Here is a 24,984-nt window from a genome sequence, read left to right on the forward strand (position 1 = left end):
ACGCAGGTGCACCCCAAAGAGCTGTACCCCCCCCACACCCCTCCCCACACACAAACCCCCCCCATCCCTCGGCATCGGCGGCGGGCCCTCTCCTCCCCGCCCCCGCGGCCGCGCAGCCCGCCCGGCCGGCGTTTCCCGCCGCGCACGCCCCGCCGCTGCCGCCTCAGTCTCTCCCTCTCCTCTCTCTCCCTCTCTCTCTCTCTCTCTCCCGCCCGCCGAGCCGAGCCGAGCCGGGCCGGCCCTGTGCATTGTGGTCCGTCGGCGGGGGGCGAATATGGCCGAGAAGCAGAAGCACGACGGGCGGGTGAAGATCGGTCACTACGTGCTGGGAGACACGCTGGGGGTCGGCACCTTCGGCAAAGTCAAGAGCTGAGTACCGCGATCGCGGAGAGGGGGCCGGGCTCACCGGGCTGCGTTACCCCCCCCCCCCCCGCCGCTCCCCGCCTCGGCTCCCTCCCGTTAACGCGGGCCTCGCTTCCCCTCAGCGGCTTCCCCTCAGCGGCTCCCCCGCGCAGCATCCCCGGGGAGGTGGGGGGGGGGGGGCGGACGGACCCCGGCGCCTCCCCGGTGGGCAGGGGCTGGGAGGGGGGTGTCCCCTTCTCGGGGGGAAAAGGGCCGGGGAGGGTCGCGGGCACCGGTGGGAGATGCGGAGCGCGGCCTTCGGGAGCGGGGCGGTGGGGTGCCGTTGCCCGCTGTAGCCCCCAGCGCCGGCAGGACCCGCCAAAACTTTCCTCCCCGGCTAGGAGGAAGGTGATGGGAAGGTTGGGCGGCAAAGCGGGCACTGACAGGCATCCTTCCCCTTCTGCGCCGAGGCTGCCGTCCCTTCTGCCCCTGCCTTTCCCGAGGGGCGAGGAGTGCGTGGCAGCGTGAGGAACCGGGAGCAAAAAGGTGGTTTTTTTGGTTTTCTGCTGCCCCTCTGTCCATCAGCCTTCCTGGGAAGCGGGTGCCGCGGGGCTGAGACCTGCAGCAAGGCAGGGATGGAGGGGTCGGGTCAGCCTTGGGCTAGCCGCTCCCTTGGGATTCATTCCGCTGTCATTCACGCCAAAACAGTCAACTCGCCTTTTCAAGGCACCAGCTTGTGAGATGTGCAAAGATTTGTGTTTCTTTTTCCTGTGAATTCTGCCATTATGGGCAAATTTTATCTTTGAATCAAGGTATAACGAAAAAAAAAAAAACCCAACCGAAATTTATCGTCTAAGCAAAAAGGCTAGCTGTGATTCCTCATTGGAAATGGGTTTAGCTCCAGCCAGGGGAGCAGCTGTGTCCCCCTGCCCCGCCGGGACGTTACCCACAGTGCTGCGGCTGGTCGAAGGGGTGATGTGCCCGCTCTCAGCGCCTGGAGTTTTAAAATAAACCAAAATTGACAGCAGGGGAAAGAAACCACCGCAACCGCTGGAGCTAAATCCACCTGTGACCATTAATCAGGCCCCTAAAAATATATTGCTGTGTTTAATCCCAAACCACAAATTTACTGACTAAAGAATTATCGGAATAAATACTTCTAACAGTAAGGACCATTTAAATCACTCATGTATACCAGCAGACCTCAAAAAGTGCTCCAAAGGCACTTTTTTTCTCGCGGACCAAATTAAGCCTGCCAACAATAGCCTTTTTTCCTTAACTACCTTTCAGGAGTAACTAGCGCAAATACCCCTCACCCCACATATGACCCAACTTTGGTAAAAACTGCCAGTTTCCAAAGAAACATTTCAAATAACATAAAAGAGATTTCCTAGCTCAAAATCCTTTCTGGGTAAGTAGCACCCTTTATACATTTTTTTTTTTTCCTTAATATTTTTGACTACAACTGACAGGTGAAATTTGGACTTGAGATTAGAAACTGAGATGAAGAAACTAGATCTCCTATTTATACAGAATTATTGCATTTTAATCAAATGAGCTTTAGAAAAACCTGTATTCACCCTGGTTAGCAAGAAACATGAGAAAAGCAAAGAGATTTTTGCCTGATTGGTTCAAGCTTTGTATATGTTGTCTATAATAACTGCTTTTGCACTAAGAAGGCCAGTGCCATCGGTGACATTTCTTGTTGCTCATGTGTTTTCTTCAAGCTCTGCCTTGCACAAGACTTCTTTATAAGAGGCACTTTTTCCTGCCTCCCTCCTCAAGGTTAAGAAATCATAAATTAGAATTGTTACGGTTTACAATTATTGAGGAAGTAAATAAATGGCTTGAATTTGTGGCTGGAGCTGAATAGTCACTTTGAGCCATCAGAAACCAGAGATACGGCAGGAAAAGTCCCTGCTGCCCTGTTGGGATGTTCATTCTGGCTCAGCACTGCCTGGGTCATCGGTGAACCGATCCTCCTAAAAATTAGCCAAATGCTGCAAGAGGTGGTTAGTTGTAAGCTCATTCAGTTCCTTGATCTTGTGTATAGAAAGGCCATACAAGGCAAGGAGGGGAGGAAATGGGTTGGCAGATGAGAGCAGGATTTTGGTGATAATACTGAAATTCCAGCTGGAAATGGTGATGAACATACACCATCTGTTAGAAGAGAAGAAGGTGGCAGGAGTTAACGTGGTGGGTGTGAATGTGGTGGATGGATAGGAGGTCTCATGCCAAGGGTCAACATTACTCTCTAGAATTATGCCAAATACAGGGAGAGCTGGTAATAGTTATTTGCCCTGTCCTCCAGGCCAAAGATAAGATTAATTTGCAGAAAATACAACTGTGGAAATGACCTTGGATTTTGAGTTTAGTGAAGCAATGAAGGAAGGAGGTGGCATCTCCTCTGCTGGTGGTTGGTAAGAACAGATTAGGCAAATTGCCGCTGTGTTTGTCCTGGGCATATCCCACCCTGTGGGTCCCCGAAGAGCTCTCCTGTGACCACAGCCCTCGCGCAACGAGAGCTTAAATCAAAATCCAGCGGAGTAACACAAATATTTTTCCACGTGGTGCCACGCACGACGTCCCCGGTGGTCACTTGGTGGTTTCTTACCCACACTTGTTGGCCACCAAGGTGATCAATTTGTGGTCCGTCAAGGACCGGCAGTGCTTGGGTTATGTTTATATTGGTTACGAATGGCACCTCCGTGGGCTCGAGTCGGGGTTGGATCCCATTTTCCCAGGCGCTGTACCATTGCTGCTGAAGGACAAACCTTGCGTTGGAGGGAAGATGATAAACTAAAGGAGACTGAACAGATGAAGGAAAGGGAAAGGAAGGATGATATACCATACCAGCAAGTGGCACTGGGGCAGAATTAATACAGTGTTGCTAAATATATGCTTTGGATGGATTTCATTTTTAACTTTGGGCTAAGATAAGGGCCGGCACAGCTGACAGGAAAGGAGTTTTCTCGCCCCTCCATAAACTTGTACATTCCCCTGAAGCCTTTGCAAAAATGTTAACTGCTTGCGTTACCTGAGCTGCATCAAACACGCACCCAGAGGTAGGCTTCGTTGGTACCTGCTGTAAAAAAACATGCTGTCGAGCGGTTTTAATGATTGTCGCAACTTACTGTAGGATAAACAGTATTCCTCCTCATTTTTTCTCTTCTAAAAATAACTAAATTAGAAGGCTCTTCTTTCAGAAACTAATTCTGTTATATCTCTTCCCTTCTTCCCTTAATAGCATCTGATGCTGAAGGGTTCTCGTGCCCAGATGGGCAAGCAGATGGGGTAGCAGCTAAGGACACTCACACTGTGTCCCGTTTGGTGCTGTTTTTTGGAGTTTAGGGTCAGCGTTACTGCCTAACCCTTACGGCTGTTATTTTTTTGTGGCAGAGTCTGCAATGCTGTTCCTCATCTCAGTGTCAAATCCATCATCTCCCCTGCTTACCCCAGCAGAGCCCTGGTTGCTGGTTTTAAGCTGCGGTGGAGCTTACCTGAGTACTTGTCACTGAAAGACAAGACATATGCTCAAATCCCCTTTCTAATACTGCTGCTCAGCCCTCCCTCCTCCCCCCGGGCTTTTAATCCGGGGCAGTAGTGAGAGGGAAGGCGAAGGCTTCCTCACCACCACCCGAGACCACCGTTGCCCATCCTTGGGGCAAGGAGAGAACAAACCCGTTCGAGATGAGCCGCACGAGCATCCCCTTCCATGCCTGTGGGAGGCATGGGACCTGCCACTGCTCCTCATCCTGGGGCTGGATCATCCCACCAATGTGCTCCAGCACGTGGGGTCAGAGACAGTGACTCCGTGAGCAGGGGGGAGGTTGTCTGTCCTTCCTGCCCCGTGGCAAAATTCCTGCATCTACAGGCTGCAGCCGGAGAGACCTGAAAGGCTTAAAAGTCTCCCAGCACACAGCAAATTATGTTCTCTCTTTGTCTCTATCTCTCAAGGCGTTCAAGTAGGCTTAACAAGCCGCTGGGGACTGAAACAATAATATCTCTGTATCTAATGCTTACTGTAAACAAAAGATGGATTACAAAATAGACTGTTTATTTTTAATTATTAATGTGTTTGAGCTAGCAAACCTTCACAGCGTTACACATTGTTTGTCATGGATGGAAAGGAGATGAACTATTCGGCAGTGGTATTAAAAACAATAATTATTCATTCCGGGCATGGCCTTTTTTTTTTTTTTCCCCAAGCATATAATAAAAATTTTTCAAAGCATATACTGGGATAAGGCCAGAAAGGGTTGTCTTGAAACAAAGGATGGCAGAAATCAGGGTTTTCTTCCTAGTTCAGCCATAAACCTCTTTACTTTGCTGTTCCTCAGTTTCCCAACTAATGGCTTAGCGTGTTATAATGCTTTAACGGAGCTGAGTGAATCAAGGGCAGCTTTCAAAGTACAGCTTCTTGTGCTCCCAGGAAAGAGAGAGCAGAGAGCTCGCAGTGCTGTAGCTGACCAAATCAAATGCTGCTGGTGAAAGATTTGATCTCAAAGACGTCTGCTGAAGTTGTCTTACACCCCTCTGTCGTGCCTTCCCCAGCCTTGGTGTAACATAGACCATGCATATACCATGACAACCTTGGCAAAGAGAGACCAGTGCCCTTTATAAGACTACTATTGGCACGACCTGGGGAGAATCTCTTGCAGCGAACAAAGAGGCTGTACCCTGGCCCCCTTGCAAGCCCCAGTAAAACTTGAGCTTGCTTTTGTACCCCTTGCGCACGTGCTGCTTTGCAGACTCTTGCTCCCTGCCATGGGGCAGGCCCAGCACTGCCCTGCTCTCCTCTGCCCAGGGATGCACCAGGGAAAATGCCTCCTCGGACTATTTACAGTGCTCTCCTTGCACCGCACAAGAGGAATTATCTGCTTCCTTCAGCCCTCGGCTAATCCCTAAATTGCATCTATACTGCAAAGCTTAGTTTATTTTCTTCTCATCTAGTAGTTTTAAGTATTGCGAGGAATAAAATGGACATGCAAAGTGGTGCTTTAATTTTCAAGGGCAGTAAAGTGTTTTATTTTTAGGATGCTCTTATTGAGGCAAGAATCTCCGGCAGGTCTTATCTGGTGGCTAATAATAGTGACCTGGCGTGCCCTGAGCAGCGCCGGCACTGCCGCCCTGCCCCTCTCATGCCGTCTGCTTATGCCGTTTGCTTCTCATCAGCTCATTAGAGCCTCCAAAATTACAGAGTCTAATAATGTAATAACAAGGTTTGCTCATAATTATTAACTCCTTGCGCTCTGTGTTATTGCTGGAAGGGTAACGTTCATAATTAGAGAGCACAAATATTTACTGTAAGCAGGTTTTCTGTGCAGTCTTTAGAAAGCCATCCGTACGTCACCATTTTTAATATCACATTAGAAAATACTGAGAAGGGGTAGCTTGAGGCCAGGGAACCCTTTTAGATATAAATATCCAATTGACAGTTTTCAAGCAGTTTCTGCTGTTAACTTCAATATAAGTCTTGATTCCTCGGAGCTTTTTATTTTTTGTATAGTCTGTTTTTCAATAACAAATGGATCAAATGCTGAATTAATTTCACGTTATTGTTAAGTTAGTGCAATTCCCCCAGTGACAGTGGTGCTAATCCCAGTTTGTGGTTACTGTTTGTCCCTGTACACAGGAGATAAGCATGAGAATCTCAATGCACCAAGTGCATATTACACAAGCCCATATTGAAGTTTGTGTCTTTTCTAAAACCAGAATTTGCTCTTGCAGTACAGCAGTGTTCCTGCAGCTTGTCATCAAACCGAGAAGCACGCTTGAGAAAGTATAAATAGAAATTCATTTTAGTAATGCAAATCCTGCAGTCCTATTTTGGGCAGGGAAAATCCCTATGTCATTCTTTAAAAGAAGTGTGATGGTCTAGTTTTAAGACTGGGTTTATTAGGGATTTAATCAACCAGTGTGTTACGGTGGAGATTCTCCTCTGCCATTTAAATATATCTGTTCCTGATTGATCTAGCTTTTACATGCTATAAATCATTGCAAATTAGCTTTGGGTATGACCTCCGCCAGTAACTCACTCAGTTTTATTTACTTGAGTGTTTTTTGCAGGTAAGTCCCCTCTCTTCCCTCTTCCATGACTCCACTGGGAAAACAATAAAGTGAAGAGACAAAAACTAAGTTTAAAATAGTTCACCCCCTCATCTTTTGGTTTTTTTCCCTTCAAGAGTTGCTTTTTGCTTATAAATCAGTGTCCTAAATTGCTTGTATGAATCTTGCTACACTGCTTAGTGACTTTGCAACGCTCTCTTTCTAATAGTTGGCGAACACCAGCTGACAGGGCACAAAGTAGCAGTAAAAATACTCAACAGACAGAAAATACGCAGCCTGGATGTGGTTGGGAAGATCAAACGAGAAATTCAAAACCTTAAACTCTTCCGGCACCCTCATATTATCAAACTGTAAGTACCCTTTCTGCCACGTGTTCAGCTTACTCCTCCATCTGCAAAGACTTCACGTACACAGTTGACTTGGTTTCAGGAGATGGCTTAGAGCAGTGGAAAACGTTAGCTATGTGGTCAAGTTTTTGCATGTTAGAGCCAAACGTTGCTTTTCGAGAGTCTCCCACTAACTTATGGGGGGACACAGCTGATGCTTTGAGAAATGACGGAAGATGTTTCTTCCATTGGGAGTCTGAGTTACTGTAACAGCCAACAGACCGATGTCCCTGCATCAAGTTTTGCTCAGCCAAACCTGTCCAAGCTGTCCTTTCTTCCATGCAGAGGCCATTATAAGGGGGCAGAGAGAAGGTCTGGGCTTTCCTGCATTGGGATGCTATTAGGAGTTTTTGTGATGACCCTTTTTAGGCTTCATACCTCCAGACTTGAAGCTGCCGAGAATCGTGCCTGAGGAATTGCAGCACGGTCAGGCTCGTAGAGCAAAGCCTTGGCCTGAAGTCAATAGGATTTATGTTTTAATGGCCTGATTATCCAGAGCTTAAAGGAACATTTTTTTTAATTTATTTTTCAGACATAAGTTTTCAAAGTTGCCACTCTGATGAACCTGAATTTAAGTTGTAAATCAGCACCTGCGCTCCAGCCTCTGGGATTCCTTCTCAATCCCCAGTTTGTGCAGCCAGTCCACATTAATGAGGCACTCGATAATATCTTTGGCATTTCTATAAAAGAAAGCTGTTGAATGGTAACTGCAAGGATAAGTTGACATTTAGGTCAGCCTTAAAACTGGCATGAGATATAGCAAATACCTGGGGCTTAGAGGCAAGGGAAAACAAATTCTCTCTACAGTTAAATAACTAACCATGCAGCAACTGTTGACTTTAGAGTAACTTCACAGTTCCATGGATTTATTGGAGAACAGCTTGGTATTATTTCACGAAAGAGCCAGCAAGAGTCCTCAGCTGTGTTTCCAGCATCCTGCAACTTAAGGCCTGTTCACACATTTGTCAAAGTATTAAAGCCTAAAAATTAAACTCAGTTTAACAGTATCAGTGTCCTATGGTACATACTGCAGTCGTGAAATACAATGATAAAGAAAAGAGGTGAGGAGGAGTCCATGGTACATAAACTTCCCCTTTCAGTAGCTTTTTACACGTATATAAAAGAAACAGTGGGACAATTAACAATAACTTAGATGTCTGTGTCCAAAGCACTTCAGAAAAATTAGGTTGATACTATTGATCTATATGGGACTATCACCTGCTCACTTGCTGATCTCTGAAAACGGTTTGAAGTCTGTTTGTTTCAAATTACAACCCACAGAAATTCAGCTGTAAAAAAAAAAGCAAACAAACAATGTATCTGAAATAAAACAGAGGGGGGTCTCAGCTGGTGCTGCTATAAATTCCTGTAGCTGCATCCACCTCAGCTTATCACTGGCGATTCATACCAGCTGGGACACTGAAATGCCTTTGCAGTGCTCAGGGATCATTTTGAATGAAAATGGAGAATAAATTTGCAAGTTAAGGGTGATAGTCTCCCCCCTCCCCCCATTCTAGAATATAGAGGGATTTAATATTTGAAAAATAACTTTTTGGGGTGCTCATCTTCATTTCTATACCTTTCCAAAAGAAGCTCCCTCTAGTGTCTAGTGTTCTTCTTTATCCTTGACATGAGGGAAACCAAATATACCCACTCCCTGCCCCCGGCTAACGAAGCCTTCATTTCTAAAGCTGTTGTTGCAGAGCTCAGCCAAAATGGAAATTTGAAAGTCAGGACAGTCCTAAATGTGATAGGATTGTCTGGCAGAGATTTCAGAGGATTATTTAAAAGCTTGAAGGAAAACCGTAGGTCTGTGAAAGAGATCCTTTCATAGACAAGTGAAAGATTATACTTGAAATAAGAGATGGCTTTTCAGAAGTGGAAAGCAATTATAAATGCGAGATCCAAACAAATGCTTATTTTAAGGGTTGATGTGAAACTAATAATCTGTTTAAAAGCCTTTCCCTGTTCTTAATTATTTTTTTTTCTAAATCCGCTTGTGTTTTTGAAGGTACCAGGTCATCAGCACGCCAACAGACTTCTTCATGGTCATGGAATATGTATCTGGCGGTGAATTATTTGATTACATCTGTAAGCACGGACGTGTAAGTGCCAGTACCGTGTCAGCCCAAACACTTGTGTGGGAAGAGGATGGTGTTTAGAAGCAAAGTGACTGCTAAAGGGAACGCGGTTAAGGTTAAGGCCCAAAATAGAAGTTGCTTCACAGCAATCCCATCTGGACTGTCTTGTACCCAGCTTGCACAAAAGTTGCGTGCAATTTTTTACAACGTTCTCTGATGTATTTCGATACGCAAACCAAAATATCCAAGGTAACGTGTTGCTTAGTGCAAATATTTGGAAAACTGGCATATTTTTATAATTTTTAGCTATGGGTTGCCCGTCAAAACCCCCACAGTTCAGCAGCAGATTTACAGCATTGGAGGGGAAGACCACTTGGTGTGGTCTCCATCCCAGTCATTCACCTCCCCCAGACTCCCCCTTGGCTCCACGTCAGGTTTTTTGAAGACTTTTTAAGGATGTGGCTTATCTGAACAACATTTTCAAATGCCAGTAATCCTGCTGGGTATAAATCACCTGAGGCGTAGGTTGAGCCTATGAAATGTGATATTATGGTTACCAAAAAATTCACTAGTGTCTGACCTGTGGACATCCTCATAGGCAGGGAGCAATCGCAGGGCAAGGAGATAAAAATGGGCTGAAGTGGACATCCATAATAAGGCTTCAGGTGAAGGATCAGCCCATCATAGGTTTTCTCTCCCTACTGCAAGAATCAATACGTTTACAGTAAATTGGTTTAGCTTAGTGCACTGGTCGATGGAGCTGACTCCATTTACTTTTCTACGTACCGTTCTGATTTCCAGCACATTTTACCCATCTGGATCTTTTCAGTGACTAATTTGGATCCTTTCTGAACTCTTGTATTCAGAAACTAAAATTTTCTTGAAGAGAGTCTTTAGGAAGTCATCAGTAAAAATAATCAGTCTCCTCATCAGTTTAAATATAATTTCTCTAATATAGCTCATACAACTTTATAGCTAATAGAGCTATAAAGGTAATTAAAATCATCACAATATTCCACCTTCAGCATTTTTTCCCAAAGCCATCTGTCCAGGAGGAATTGCTCCCTGCAGCATCCTCTGCCGTGTTTCGTCTAGCCTCGATCTGCATGTGCTGTATAGCAGAACTGGTCCCCTTGGAACAGCAGGCCATTGCTTCATAGGTGCCACCAGTAAGTTCTTCTTGATAGCTCAGCTAAATTTAGGTTTCTGATTTCATCTCTGGGCTATATCATTTGCAAACACTAGCACATTATAAAATGCAAGGCGGGCAATCTGCTTTATTTACTGCTTCTGGTCACAAGCACGCTGTGATTTTCTCTTTGCACCCTGGAACATTTTGGCTCCTTGCTAAATCAAACCTTCCCTTGCCAGCTCTGCACGCAGACCAACCTTCAGGACTATTTCCCCTTGTGTCCGTCCGTAGGTTGAAGAGGCAGAAGCTCGACGCCTTTTCCAGCAGATTCTCTCCGCGGTGGATTACTGCCACAGACACATGGTTGTCCACCGAGACCTGAAACCAGAGAACGTGCTGCTGGACGCACACATGAATGCAAAGATAGCCGATTTTGGTATGTGACCCCAGCAGCATTCCAGAAATGCAGCCAGCTCCGAGGTGCTTGCTGGAGCGTGTCTGTATAGCACGCCTTACAAAACCCAGAGCCTGTTTTCCTAACCACTAGCAGTTGCTGTACCTGAAAAGCCCACAGTTATAAACACCGGCCTTGTTGCAAAAGCAGGGATTACTTATTGTACGCTGCTTCTGTACTGGCATTAAGAATGGAGCAGCAAAGTAATTTGCAAATCTTTGCTATGTTTTAATATAATCACCTAATATAAAGATTTAGCTAATATATGTTTAAGACAGACTTGGTGCAGTTAACTCCAGGGTGAGCTGGCTGTGTGTATTTATTTTCATGTGTGTTCTCCGTATGTTTGACCATGTGCTGTTGGCCTCACTTCATTTTACAAATGAGCAGTAACAGGAGTCTTTAAGTGGCATTACCGATTGAAATAGCTGGGCTACCAGCTCAGTCCTGGTGAGGCCTTCCTAGCAATGATAAATCCTTTTGAAGATCTACTAATTTCACATCCCCACACAGTTCCCATATAAAATAAGTGCTCTGACATGAATTATGTCCCTTTTCCTCTGTGCTCTGGGATTTGCAACTTAGAGAAGCAAAATTAGCCTGGAGTGGATATTCCCCGGATGTGAAAATAACCGTAACAACAACAACAATGATAATAATGATAACATGATAATAATAACTATTATTATTATTATTATTTGCAAATCAGCTCAAAGGAGTCTATCTAAATTATGTCAACAATTCCCCTCCAAATTTCCCCCTCCACTTGCTATACCTCTCCTCCTCTGTGCGACGTGGAGTCCTCTGTGGCTGGACCTTCACATCAAACATCAATATGTAATAAACATCTTGTTTTTAGGATTGTCCAACATGATGTCAGATGGCGAATTTCTACGCACCAGCTGTGGTTCCCCAAATTATGCAGCCCCTGAAGTCATCTCAGGAAGGTAGGATGTTCCACTTTTAATCAGAGCCTATGTGAGCACATCGTCTTTAAATTTGTCCTTGGGATTGGAAACAGCTTTGCACATCTAGTAAAAGCAGCTGAATCCTTCCAGCCTGTATTTTATGCTTGGGTGAATCTACTGGCAAAATTCTGAAAGTTTTCTTGGTTATAACATTTCTCGATAGCTGTAATAGCAAACCATGTTTTGCTAAAGATGTTTACTTTGGAGGAATTATTAACAGCAGATGTTGACTGTTTATATTGCTAATTAAAGAGGGTGAAAATTACTCTTTGGATGCAAATACTGAGGTTTCAGCTGGAAAGGCTTTTCCAGGCCACTCCCTTCTCTCCTGCCCACCTATAATATAAAACACAGTGTTAATGAGTAAAACTATTCACTAACAGAAGAATCAGGAAGATCTTTAATCACTTCCCTACACTGTTGAACTCTTGTATTGAAAATACTTGTCTTCTGGTTCCTTAAGCTAGGGTTTTGTTCGTGGCAGTAGGTTCAACCATCATAACTTTGTTTTGAATTGATGAATTGAATTGACAAACCTCCAGTGTAGTTGCATCTCTCAGCATGCAACATCTGTACAACACATGGCATGTTGAACACACTCTGCAAGGTTGAATTGGACTTTACGATGTTGATACAGAGAGGTGTTACCTCCCATATTTTACTGTCAGGAACCTAAGTTACATAGAATGTACTTATTTCCCTAAGTCTTTCTATAATAGCATAGCAAGGCTTGCAAATACAGATTTTCAAGTTTTCAGTCCTCTGTATGGTCCTTCAAACTGCCCATCTCATTATCTGCCCCATGTTTTTGAATCACCCTTTGCATGAGCATTAGTCTTCCTAATCCAGCGTATTTTTGCCTATAACTGTAGCTTTTAAATACAACATTTTGTTCAAAGTGTGTTTGCTGTGATTATGATTATTTTATCCCTGTTTACACCAGTGCAAGTGTTGGCAGAGTATACTAGGAATTAGACCAGCATCCAAAAACCCTGTTGTGACTACAGCTCTACATGCGAAAGCAAGTAAATCCTCATTGTCAAGAGGGGGACAAAGCCAGAAACTCTACTGTCCTTCCAAACAAGTATTAATATTATTTCCATGTCCTTTTCAGTAAAGGCTGGACGCACATTTTTTTCAGTTTGTATAGGAGACAAAGCACATGGCAGGTTAACAAGAAGGCTTTAGCCCCTGTATGCAGAGCCTGATCGTTCCAAGGGTACAGGCAATACAGCTTATTAACAACAGAAGTAAGAAAGAAAAACAAAATCAAGCCTACATGTTGCACTTTTTCACTGGCTACAGCTGCAGCCCTCCCGCCTCAGTACCGCTTACAGTGTCAGCGAGGCTTGAGTTTTTTACCCCTGATTAATATGCCAAGCTGTCCTCTTCTCAAAGCTATAGCAGCATACGAGAGCTGCATTTGTGGGGGAGAGGCATGATGTGCTGTTCCTGCAGCGGGATGAATACCTTCCCAGTGGGTGTGCGGAGCTGGGGTGAGCCGGTTCCTGGTTGTGGGTAGAACACAAAAGCAGCAGAGCGTGCCAGCTCAAGTTTCAGAATCATAAAAGTGCATCTCATTTGGGCTTCAAAGTCCAATCATCAGTTCAAGCAATGCAGTTATCAGCAAAAGAATCAGGCTTCCTATCTGTTGGAATTGGGCATGGAGGCAAGACCAAGGGGACATCTAGCTAATTGTCTGCATTTCCAAAATGACTTTGCTGCTGTCCCTGGCCTCAGCAGGGAAAGTCTCACCCTTGGACAAGCAGAGCCAGTGTTTTGGTGGTGGTCAGAGAATGGCTGCGTGCATGACCGGCGCTTTTTGGACACCGGTGTGTCTGCGGCGCTGCTTTTCGGGAGGAGCAAGTGCAGGATGCTGAGGTTTCATGAAGAAACTCCTGTATTTCCATTTCAATCTCTGTATTTTGGTAGGGTTTTACAGTCTAAGGGTAAGCACTGCCTCCCAAAATCTCTGAGAAAGCATCAGTTGTAGCAAAAAGAGATAAACAAATCAAGCAAGCAAGCAGTAGCAGCAAAACCCTTATATTTGGGGTGTCCCGACTCGGTGATGCCAGGGAGCACATTAGCAGCTTGTCGGAAGTGGGAGCGCTTGCATACCAGCACACAAACTTCAACCGAAAATAAACACTCGCAGATATAGTATCTGCTGCCGTTTAACCTGCCTCGCTGAACGAACAGAAATTGCTGGCTGAGCCCTTGGGGCGAAGGAGCAAACAGCCTGGCAGACCTCTTGGAAATGTGGGGTTTGGCTTTTTGGAGGGTTTGGCGGAGGCAGGGATGTACACGGCCATCCGGAGGAGAGTGGGCAGCCAGCACCAGCTCTGCCATGTCATTTCCCCTCACCCCTGAGTGATTTTGGCTTCGGCAGGTTTGCTTGGGGGCACCCACGTGAGCAGCCCTGGGGTGGGCTGCAGCTCCGGCCCCGGTGGAGCTGGCAGCATGTCCCCAGCTCGCCCGGTGGGTCCTGCACCCCAACTAAGGAGAGGAGGACCGGGTGGTGACAGCTTTCTCCTGCCCTTGCCTTCGCGCAGGCTGTACGCTGGCCCGGAGGTGGACATCTGGAGCTGCGGCGTTATCCTCTACGCCCTTCTCTGCGGCACTCTGCCTTTCGACGACGAGCACGTCCCCACCCTCTTCAAGAAGATCCGCGGAGGTGTGTTTTACATCCCCGAATACCTCAACCGCTCCGTTGCCACTCTCCTTATGCACATGCTGCAGGTTGACCCCCTCAAGCGAGCAACCATCAAGGACATCAGGTCAGCCCAGGTGGGATGGGGTGGGCTGGCTGGGTTCGGGGGGCTCTGGCATGTCGGTGGCAGAGGGTGGTGGCTGTCCTGGGGGTCACCTGCTGGCAGGTGGGCAGGGTGGTTTACAGGAGTAATCAGCTAATCCAGCTGGTTTTTGTCCCAAGTGATTCAAGGAGCACTCCTGCACCCTTCTGTGCTGATGGAGAGGTGGGTGCTGCTGGCTGGCAGTGGGTGATGATGAACAAGGGTGATGATTTTATATATATTTTATGTATGTATATAAAAAATGCTGGTTTATTGCATTATAAAATAGCCTCAAAAATCTCTTAATAGCGCTCAGCAAAACCAGCTATATCATGCAATAATCCTAAGAACTTAATATCCACCAGCCATTTTTCATTACTTTATTTCAAGACCACCTCCCTCCAGGTACCAGTTCAGAATAAGAGGGTAATCATTGTACTTAGTGTCTATCCAATAAAAAAGGAGGAGAAACACAGGAATTACTAACTTAATCCGTAAATATTGGATATAGTTTAAAATGTGAGCAAATGGTTCATCTTTAAATGCAGCATAGTTTTCTTGTCTAGTCAATGAGTGCAGTGCCCATGAACCTTTTATCTGCATGCATCACTCTGGAAATTCAAGGTAAAGGGAACAATCGGGCTCTTCAGCAGTTATTTGTGCCTGCAGAGATCATTAAAAGTTCATGGCTGGTAGTAGGACTTCAAAATTCTCACAATCTATCTGAGCCATTTTAGAAATATTTTGTAAAACTGGAGCCTGATACGTGTTTTATGAAATTTATAATAATCATTACATCTAGCTGGTGTGCTAAGCATATACATAAATGTAACTAGGACTTTCAGTTCTCAGGTTTTTAATGCATTTGCAATGGATGGCCTAAATTTCACCCTTCAAGTAAAACCAAGTAAAATGCCTTTTTTATTTTTTAATTCCTTAGGACTAGAGGATTTAATTACATATTAGAGGAGTTGATATGTAGAACCTATAGACGAGGCTCTCTATGGCATTTAGCCACTTAATTATCATTGACTTCATTGTAAATGGGTGGGAATCAGGCACCTGGATAGCGTCAATGCTCTGTATCTCTATCAGACCCATAATAATCAAAAAGCATGAGCATCTCGTAAGTACTGAGGTCTTACTTCAAAGCCAAGTGAGCAAGCAGCCGTGCTTGGAAAGTGTCATCGCTGTTGCAGTACCGGGGGGATCATGCAGGGCTGGGTTGAGCTCCCCAATCTGCAGCTGAGGATGAGTCTTAGCCAGAGCAAGCGGGGGACTGGTGGCAGTGGTTGCCCCAGCTTGCCTTGGACAGAGCTCACGGTGGCTTCTCTCTGCCTTTCCCCAGGGAACACGAGTGGTTTAAGGAGGAGCTGCCCAGTTACCTGTTCCCAGAGGACCCTTCGTATGATGCCACCGTCATTGACGACGACGCGGTTCGGGAAGTTTGTGAAAAGTTTGAATGCACGGAGTCGGAGGTGATGAACAGCCTGTACAGCGGTGACCCTCAGGACCAGCTGGCGGTGGCTTACCACCTCGTCATCGACAACCGGAGGATCATGAACCAAGCCAGCGAGTTCTACCTCGCCTCCAGCCCCCCCACCGGATCCTTCATGGACGACAGCGCCATGCACATCCCTCCCGGGGTGAAGCCGCACCCCGAGCGGATGCCGCCGCTGATAGCGGACAGTCCCAAAGCGCGATGTCCTTTGGATGCCCTCAACACCACGAAGCCAAAACCCCTGACTGTCAAAAAGGCCAAGTGGCACCTGGGAATCCGCAGCCAGAGCAAACCCTATGACATTATGGCCGAGGTGTACCGTGCTATGAAGCAGCTGGACTTCGAGTGGAAGGTAGGGAGTGCTGGTGCTTCGTAGCGGTTTTCAAAGGTCTTTTTCTCATGAGCTGAATTGCTCAGGGAGGTTAATAAGTATGGTTACAGCCTCACCTGTGTCCAAATAAATGCCTGCACCTTGCCATTATCCCTGTTATTTCTTGTTAATACAAACACGCTGAATTAAGATGCTAGCTGTGGTTCAATATCTGTGGTGTTTATTTGTGCCATGAAATAAGAGTTTTCTTTCTGAATTCTCTAAGCCTCTGTACTGGAAAGATGATTCTGCCTCGTTTAGCTGTGGGGATAAGAGGAGCTAGTCACATTCCTAATTTTAGTGGCTAATTCCTTGCGAAGTCATCTCGAGGGCTCCTGAGCAAAGTAACTCTCGTTATTTCTGCTTCGGTCCTAGCAGTCGCGTGTGCTGAAATGGCACGATATGCTGCTTAAAAGATGCACAGATGAGGGGCGGGGGGGCGTTGGGGACCAGAGTTTGGACGTTGACGTGGTGGAATTTTCCTCGATGGAGAGACAGAGTGGTGCTCGCGGACCAGATGTGCTTTCAGACACTTGCTGCTTCCCCGGTTTAGGGCTCAGCTTGTTGAAGCTTGATTTAAACCCAGATGACATTTTAGTTGGCAGTACTCACTTCTGATATTTCTTCAGAGCTGTACAGCATTTAGTCACAATCTTTTTCAGAGACCAATTAATAAATCCCTAAGTTAGCCCTTAATATTTTCTGCTGAGCCTTATTCCCTAAATATTGGTGCAGTCACTGACTTGAGCTCTCCTGACTCATGGCCTTTCACAGCAGCCTTGTGCAGTCATTGGGAGCAAGGTAAGGAAAATTTCAGCCCAGATCTTCATCACCAGAGGAGATACCCTCCTTGCTCCCCTCCCAAGGGTTGTACAGTGTGAAGGTCACTGTGCAGCTTCATCAGAGCCTCCTATCTCCTTCTTATTTTTGATAATATTGCATATTTAAAGCCAAGTAGCGCCCCAAAACCTGATTTCACTGCACCAGCCAGGAGATGGACCGTCTCCAGATGCATATGCCTACACCAGCCAGACATTTGTTAGCTGCGTGGTTTTACAGAGAGCGAACAAACCTGATGTATTTCTGGTACAGCTTCACAAACCAAGTCAGCCCAACGTCTTCATGTAGGCGGTGGAGCTTATTTTGTACGAGGAGGTTTCACAATAGTCTTTCCCACCCTAAGAATAACTTCAGATGTGACTCTTCATCAAAATAACTTTCCCATCCATGTAATTGCTTCATAAATATAGCACAGGGAAAAGATCTCATTGCAAACGAGATGCAGCAGATTGTGGGGTGGGAAGCAGCAAGAGAAAATACACAGCTCAAGGCTGATTCACGAACACTGAATTTAGCTGTGCTGGTGGGAGAGGTTACTCTTCCCAGGTTTCAAAGGCATGGACCTCGTACATAGGTCCACGAGTGGCCTTTTTGGCTCATATGGCCATTGCTGCTGGTGAGGGAGGAGCAAACATCAGTTTGATGCCTGGCAGACAGGCCACAGCAGCTTCGTCTGCCAGCAGCTGGTGAATCAGAGCCCTAAGTAGCATTTTTAAAGATAGGAAGAAATAGGATATGAAGCCGTTTGCTTAATTTTATAGGCATTGTTCTTTCTAGAAACTGTGTTTTTCTCAGAAGATGTCTTGTTAGTATTTAGAAAAAAATAAGGAAAGAACTGTTCTTCTTGCTACCTTGAATCTTACTCCTGAAAGCAAGTTTCCTGTTGCAGGTGGTGAACTCCTACCATCTCAGAGTGCGCCGTAAGAACCCAGTGACGGGCAATTACGTGAAGATGAGCCTGCAGCTCTACCAGGTTGACAACCGCAGCTATCTCTTGGACTTCAAAAGCATCGATGGTAAGCAGGAAATGGTGCAACACGAGATGTAAAACACATAAAATGGCAAGTTTGGAGGTTTAAAAAAATTTTTAAATCATTCTTTGCATTTCAAAATGCTTATGCAGCTGTTTCAAGTCAGCGGAAGACCTTTTGATCCATTTGTCTCCACTACTGTTACTAGTTCCTTACCAAACATGCATTGCGGATGCCAAACTAATGCCACTTTTTCTTTTTTCTTTTTTTTTTTTTTTTTAATATTCAAGACGACGTGATGGAGCAGAGGTCCGGCTCGTCCACGCCGCAGCGCTCCTGCTCTGCTGCCGGCTTGCACCGGCCGAGGCTGAGCATCGATGCCGCCGCGGCCACCGAGTGCCAGTCGCTGATGGGCTCTCTCAGCGGCTCCTTCGTCGGCAGCATCCCCTCGGTGGCACCGCGCCTGGGGAGCCACACCATGGACTTCTTCGAGATGTGTGCCAGCCTGATCATGGCCCTGGCTCGCTGACGGGCTTCACCAAGGCACCAGTCCCTCCGCACACGGCATTGCACTGTGAGGATCTGGTCTGACTTGTGCGTTCCTTGTTTCTGCTCCTTTGTTCCTCCTCCTCCGCCCCTCACCGCTCCATAGCCTGAGACACAGAGCCAATTCCAGACCCAAAACATACTCCCCTCTAACAAGGCACTAAGGAAATTAAGAATAACTTCATTTCACTCATTATACCATGGTGAAATGTATCCAATACCCCTTTTTCCCTAGTGAACTGAATGGGAAATGTTGGCATGGCTGTAAAGTAGCAAATGTATCGTTGAGTTTTTGGAAAATGCCTTCCCCCTGGTTCATCCCGAGTTAATGGAGCCACGGCCAAGCTTTCTGCGATGTAGGTAGCATGCAGTGAGGTTGATGTTGTATCCCCTTTGCTGTGCAGAGCAGGGGTGGGATGGGCTGAGCCAGGTCAGAGGGGTTGACCAGGAGCCACGCGAAACAGAGCGGAGGGGTAATGAAGTAGCTCTGCAGCATCTGCACCTGGGTGCCGGCAGGGCTGCCGGCCTCTCGGAACACTTACCTCCTAAAACTAGCAGCTGCTTAGACGCTTCTGCACTAGTGCAATACGCTATCCCTCCCCTCTGTTTTTTTTCCCTTGCTAAAGATGGGGAGGGAAGGTGGGATGTGCAAAGGTCCTGTTGCAAACGTGCTGTGGGAAAGCCTCCACGTGTCAAGTCTTCGCAGAGGAGCGTCCCATAAGGTGCTTTATTTCCTCCTCCTGAGAGCCCTGGACGGCACTGACCTGCTCACCACATTCAAAGGTGAAGGCTGCTTGCCTTTTTTCCAGCCCTTAACCGTCGCCCCCTCCTCCAACCTGCTCACCCTCCCCTGCTGCACCGCCAGCTCCAGGGGCCGAATCCCAAGTAGGATTCCGATGAGCCATGGACGGAGGGCAGGATGCTGATGAAGCCCCCGAAAACCCAGCGCTTTGCCCACACTTCGCCCAAGGGTGGGGATCATCACTGCCGGGCGAGAGCCAGCAGCATCGCACAGCTCCAAAGCATTTACCTCTCACCTTTCCCGTAGGAATCCTTCTTCACCAGTTGTCACCACTCTGAAATCACTGCCAAAATCTGCCTTCCCCACTCGCAGCTTCGCGCTGCCAGAGACTCGCTTTTCATGCCGAAGGGCTCTCCTGTCCCGCTGCTGCTCACCGGACTGTGACCTTCACCACTCCGCTGATAAGGCAGGGATATCTGAATTCAGAGTTTTACTGTTTCTTTACTACTGGCTATCTGAAGGACAGGATTTTATTTTTTAAGACAAACTACGGGGATTTTTAAGGTTAAATTCTCGTTATTCAAGGTGAACTCTAATGCATGTGTGACTTCTTTGTTTAAAAGAATTATTATTTTTGATTACATAGGCTTAATCTAATGGGCAGCGTTGGCATCTGCTTGGCTTTGCTATGGTATTTAATTCCATTTACTTGATTGCGAAGGAATGTAATAGTCTAATCAGTCGAGGAACAAATGCTTTATCTTTATGAAAACCTCACCAAAAAAATCCTGGGTGGGTTTTTTGGTTTGTTTTTTTTTGTTGTTGTTTTGTTTTAAGAAACAAAGCAAAGGAGAGCTTTTGCCGGTCCCAGGTATGCAGTCATTCAACTTTAAAAAAAATTTAATCCATCTTTTTGATAGCTTCTTATGACCCAACAAGGTTTTTTGCAAGTTTTTTTTGTACAGTTGCACTTTAATTTATACTTTCTGCAAGTTTCTATGAGAAACAAGGAAGAGACCGACACATTAAGCCTTTTGTACTAATCATTTTAGGTAATGAAGACAAATACGGTATATTTTTGCCATCTACTGGCAGTTAAATGGACATTTTCAGCTTGAAGTCCCTTTTTTTTAAAAACACAAAATTGCCTTACTTTTGTTACAGATTATGCTTGGATGCTCACTAATGTGACTTTACAGTTCCAATTTTCCCAGAAGCCGCACAAAGTAGAAAGCTTCCAAAAAAATAAAAAAAAAAGTTTTGCTGTTAAGTTCTCATATGCTAAATCCAACACAGCAGTGGCTGGATTATAAACCGGGCAGCAGAACAATTTTGTTTTTAAAAGAAATACTGGAAAGATTTGTAGTACTCCTAGGTTTTGTAACGAGCTTTTTATTATATTATCATTATTAAATAAATACTCTGGGGTGGAGGATGGCTTTGGTACTGTGCCTGGTGGCTATCAGATGATGCACGTCTCCAGTGCTGTGGTGTAAGTGGGTTCTACCTGGCGAAGATGGAGAATCCAGACTCCTGCATGCAAAAAAACCCACCCCAGAGCCAAAGCTGAGCAGCACCCAGCTCTTTAGCAGCTTTCGGATCACTGCTGAGACACGAGCAAATGCTGAGCAAACAGCCCCAAATGGTTTTGGGTGCTGGAGATAAGCCCCTTTGGAAAGGAGCAGGAGAGGGCGGCTGGGCGGCCGTAGGGACAGACATTCATTTCCATCCAGGAAACAGCTGCGAGTGTCTATACCCCCACCGGGAAATGTATTTGAAATGTAAAAGGCTGTTTAAATCGTCACTCACAACTGAGCATCTTGCCAAGTCGCTTGTCCTGGAAACACCTGTAGCCCAGTCGATAAGGGGCTGGTGCGTTAGATATAATCTGTGGTTCAGAAGCAGGTAGATGTACAGATGTCTTGCCTTAAAATGACACTTGTCCTCTGGGATTTCCTACCCAGCAGAACTAATAGTACTAAGCAGCAGCAAAAGCCCTTAGGAGGAAATATTTGCTTCCTGGAGGCGAGTGGGATTTCTAGGTGGTAGAATAAGCCCTTGTGGCACTTGGCATCTTATCGGACCCATGCAGACGTTAACTCATATATGGATCTGCAAAACCAGTCCTGCCTCAAAGGCTGTAAGAGTGGCTCAGTTTTCCATATGGAGAGATGCAAAGAGACGAAGCAATTTCCTTGCTCGATGTCAGCAGAGGCAGTGGAGCAAGCAGGACTGATGGAAGTACTTCCGTGATGAACACATCGGGTTAAACCGTCCATTACAGCCTTACCCAAATCCATGCTGCATTTTGAAATATTCTGAGAAGTTTCACTTTTTTTTTTTTTTTTTTTTTAATTTATTTTACCTTCAGATAGGCTGTTTTCTGGTTCCCAGCTGCAAAGAAGCTGCTGACCTCCGGTTACGTTTCCCAGAGGAAAAGTTTTAACTTTTACACTGTTACACTGTGGTCAGGTTTTTTCAGTTATGCTGGTACATGCACAAGCATCAGGAAAAGCAGGGTAGATGTATTTGAACTACAGAAACTTGAATTACTCCAAGTGCAATTCTTCAGAAGCCACTGGACAGCTGTGCTTTGCAAGCTACAAACTCACCCAAACTTTGCTTCAGCCCAATGGGGAGAAAGAGACAAAATGCATAGATGATAGAGTTTGGATAGGCTCCAGCATTAACCTCCAGCTCCTGGATGAGTTAATTCAGAAATAGCTTGTACTGTACTAGTTGGCAAATATATATCTATGTATATATGATATATGTATACATATATATATATATATATATAAAAAGTAGGTAGCATCCCTGTCATTGGCCTCTCAGTTTTATTTGCCCAGCAGGATAGGTGTGTGCCCTGGACACCTGCCATCGCACACACTAATCCCAGCATGCAAGAGGACCTGGAGAAAGGGGATGATATTTTTACACCCTCTTCTAGGTAAAGCCCATGAGTAGCTTAGCTGACCCCGTCGGACCTAGTGCAGCCTCGGCCAGGGAAGGGAGCAAAGGTGGCATCGGGAGCTGCGAGCATCCTGCCCTTCCACCCTCCCCGGCCAAAGCCCTGGTGCCAAAGGGGTTTGGGGCAGTTTTATCTTCAGGAGTCAGAGCTGAGCAGGTGAAGGCAGCGGGATTTTTTTTTTTTTTCTCTTAACGGGTCAGAAATGCATCTTCAGCGTGTGCGTCCAATTTAGCATTTCATAAGGTGTGGACAAGCACAGGGGTATATATGGGCAGTGTTGTAAAAAATGAAGCAACTGGTTAGTATCTGTTGTATATACATTTTTTTGGTGTGATTATTATGCCATTCGTATTGGAATAGATGAAGTTCAAACAAAATAACCATTCTGTCTACTCCTTTTCATTTTACTGCTCTTTACCATCAGTCATCTTCTGTGCACTCATATAGAAGGAAGAGAGACCTATACGCAGGACATGAATTTGTGCCTTCGACATAACATTAGGACTGCTGGAAGTCGCAGCTTTATTTCAGGAGGTGCACAAATCCCCCAGCTTATGCAGAATCCCACCGGTGAGACATGGCAGGCCGTGTTTCTAAATACTTGAAGTACCATTTGTTGTGCAATTATTTGGCTTCACCCTTTTATTAGCCAAGAGAAGAGGGGGAAGAAGAATCGCACATCCATCCCTTCGGATGAGCCAAAAAAATCCCTGCTCCAGCTCCTGCAGTATTTTACTGGAAAGTTGTAGGATCCGTTTTGTTTCAGGTGTGTGATGTACCTACTAGAGACACCTTTCTTAAGGTCTTACTTTGGTATGGGCTTTCCATTTAGTGCTTTCCTTTGGCTTCCTTAGCCCTTCCCTTACATATTCCTTTTCATCATTCACTTATAGAAAACGCAACAGCTTCCTATAATTCTGAATTTCCAGTCTGCCTCTTGGACATGGAGTTAACAATTCATTCAGAGGTACCTCATTCCCATGCCTGAGAGATGAACCGGTTTTCAGAATTCCCACACTATACCTGTTGACCAAACACTGACTTTTGCAGAGAGCAAACCTGCTATTACATGCATTCGGTGCGCATATCTTTGCTCATTTTGATCATCAAAATTAGGCGAGCTGGACGGTAAATCAGAGCTCTATCTGCAAAGCACGAGTACACTTTTGGTGTTACAAAAAGTCCGTTTTCAACAGAAGCCTTGAAATTCCTGCTGAAGCTGCCTTAATTTAAAAATTAAAGTTAATTTGTAGGACTCATCTCACTGGTTTTTTTCAAGTTTTGAAATAGTTTATTTATCCTCATCTCACGAAGCTGTGAAGTAGATACTGTAGACATGGTAATATTTATTCTTGTTGCTGAAAGCATGTTCATGTGTTCTGTATCATGTTATATTCACGTGTTTTGTACCTCAATGCATTTGTTTTTTTTTCTTTTAGAGCACAAAGCAAAACTGAATCCCAGGACAACTGTAGTGTCCATGGCCCAGCATCTTTGGGCAGACAAACCTCAGCTCTATGAGAGAGATGAACCAGACTAGTCCATTGCAATTTTTTCTTCGTACTATAAGGAGTATTTATGATTTATGATATTATGTATTTATGAGGGTTTTTGGTTGAAATACCAAACTTTAAAAAGCTCTGAGTATAAGCATCCCTTCAAACATATAATTAACATGAAGCTCAGGAAAAAACCCTGAGCTCTATAAATACTCCATCCTTCTTGGTATTTTCTATTTTGTCAGCTGATGGACTGGAGAAAGTTTTGTTTTCAAATTAATTGCTTTAGTACTTTCTGGGGCTAGCTGTTGTGGAAGGGTACTGAGCCTAGGTTCAGTTTTGTACTTTGTGCAAGTAACTGTGCATTAGATAATCACAACGAAGCCTTTTACCTTCCATTTATGGTGTGGAAAGTGTTTCTCGGTGTATTGCACTGCATGCGATAGCTGTCTCCATGGTTGACATTTGCACTTTAATAAACTCAGAGATGAAAAGAGACAAAAGCAACAAATCCTTAAAACTTACTTATTGCAAAGTCCTTTTTTGCAGGCTGGGGTTGGCTGGTAGAGTTTCCCTCTGGAGATGCTCCCAGCACACCCCGGCTGTGGGGCCACGGATTCCCCCAGGGCTTGGGGGGGGCGAAGGGGCAGGGAGGGGAATTAAAATATATACATGAATAACATAAACAGCTTCCCCAACCCAAAACACATGCCAGGAGCCAGGCCCAAAGTTTTTCTTCTGTATTAACATGCATCCAGCAGAGCTGGTGGACCTGTGCTGACTCAGATCTCGGCTCCTTATGCAAAAGCACGGAGAGAAGGATTTTAAAGATATTGTGCAAAAATAACCTTCCATTGCAGGAAAGGCCCTTGGGGGGGACACGGGACTGGGGACTTTTAGTTCCTATCTGCCTGTGATGCAGAGGGATGTGAATCCAGTTAAAGCACAAAGCTGCAGTGAGTGCTCCAGCTTCGTCCCTATCCACACTCTCCTTTTTACACAATTTATGTGATACAGAATTGGCTTCTAAGAAATTTCGGTTCTTGCTCAGATTCAGCAAATCAGAACAGTTATCCTGATGCTCTCCATTTTGAGAAGGAACGTGGAGGAACAGGATTTAAAATTCACATGAGAATTACTTCAAGTTTTGATATATTTAGGATGTACCAGCAAGGCAATACAAGAAAAAAGGAAGAATTTAATTTCCTGACCAGTATCTTGACCTAAATATAGCCAACCTGTGGTTTAACTGAGGAAATCTAAGTTGCTATATGTAAAGCATTTTTGTATTGTCTTGAGTCATCCCATATCAATCAAGCA

General features: G+C 45.3%; 1 protein-coding gene across 4 annotated transcripts; it reads left to right on the forward strand.

Annotated features, from left to right (window-relative positions):
• Positions 1-217: 217 nt before the first annotated feature.
• On the forward strand, positions 218-24,188 carry PRKAA2 (protein kinase AMP-activated catalytic subunit alpha 2). 4 transcript variants are annotated; one of them, XM_052802392.1, is made up of 9 exons: positions 218-368; positions 6,620-6,761; positions 8,809-8,902; positions 10,302-10,446; positions 11,324-11,411; positions 13,985-14,209; positions 15,573-16,077; positions 17,825-17,951; positions 18,197-24,188. In XM_052802392.1, exons 1-9 carry the CDS (start codon positions 275-277, stop codon positions 18,433-18,435), a joined length of 1,659 nt encoding a protein of 552 aa, XP_052658352.1. In that variant the 5' UTR covers positions 218-274; the 3' UTR covers positions 18,436-24,188. The 4 variants fall into 4 exon arrangements, with proteins under 4 accessions (XP_052658352.1, XP_052658355.1, XP_052658353.1 ...); XM_052802395.1 differs by having other exon boundaries at positions 218-343; XM_052802393.1 differs by lacking the exon at positions 218-368 and adding an exon at positions 644-888.
• Positions 24,189-24,984: the final 796 nt, after the last annotated feature.

This window comes from Harpia harpyja, chromosome 11 (assembly GCF_026419915.1).
Source record: "Harpia harpyja isolate bHarHar1 chromosome 11, bHarHar1 primary haplotype, whole genome shotgun sequence".
Classification (NCBI taxonomy): domain Eukaryota; kingdom Metazoa; phylum Chordata; class Aves; order Accipitriformes; family Accipitridae; genus Harpia; species Harpia harpyja.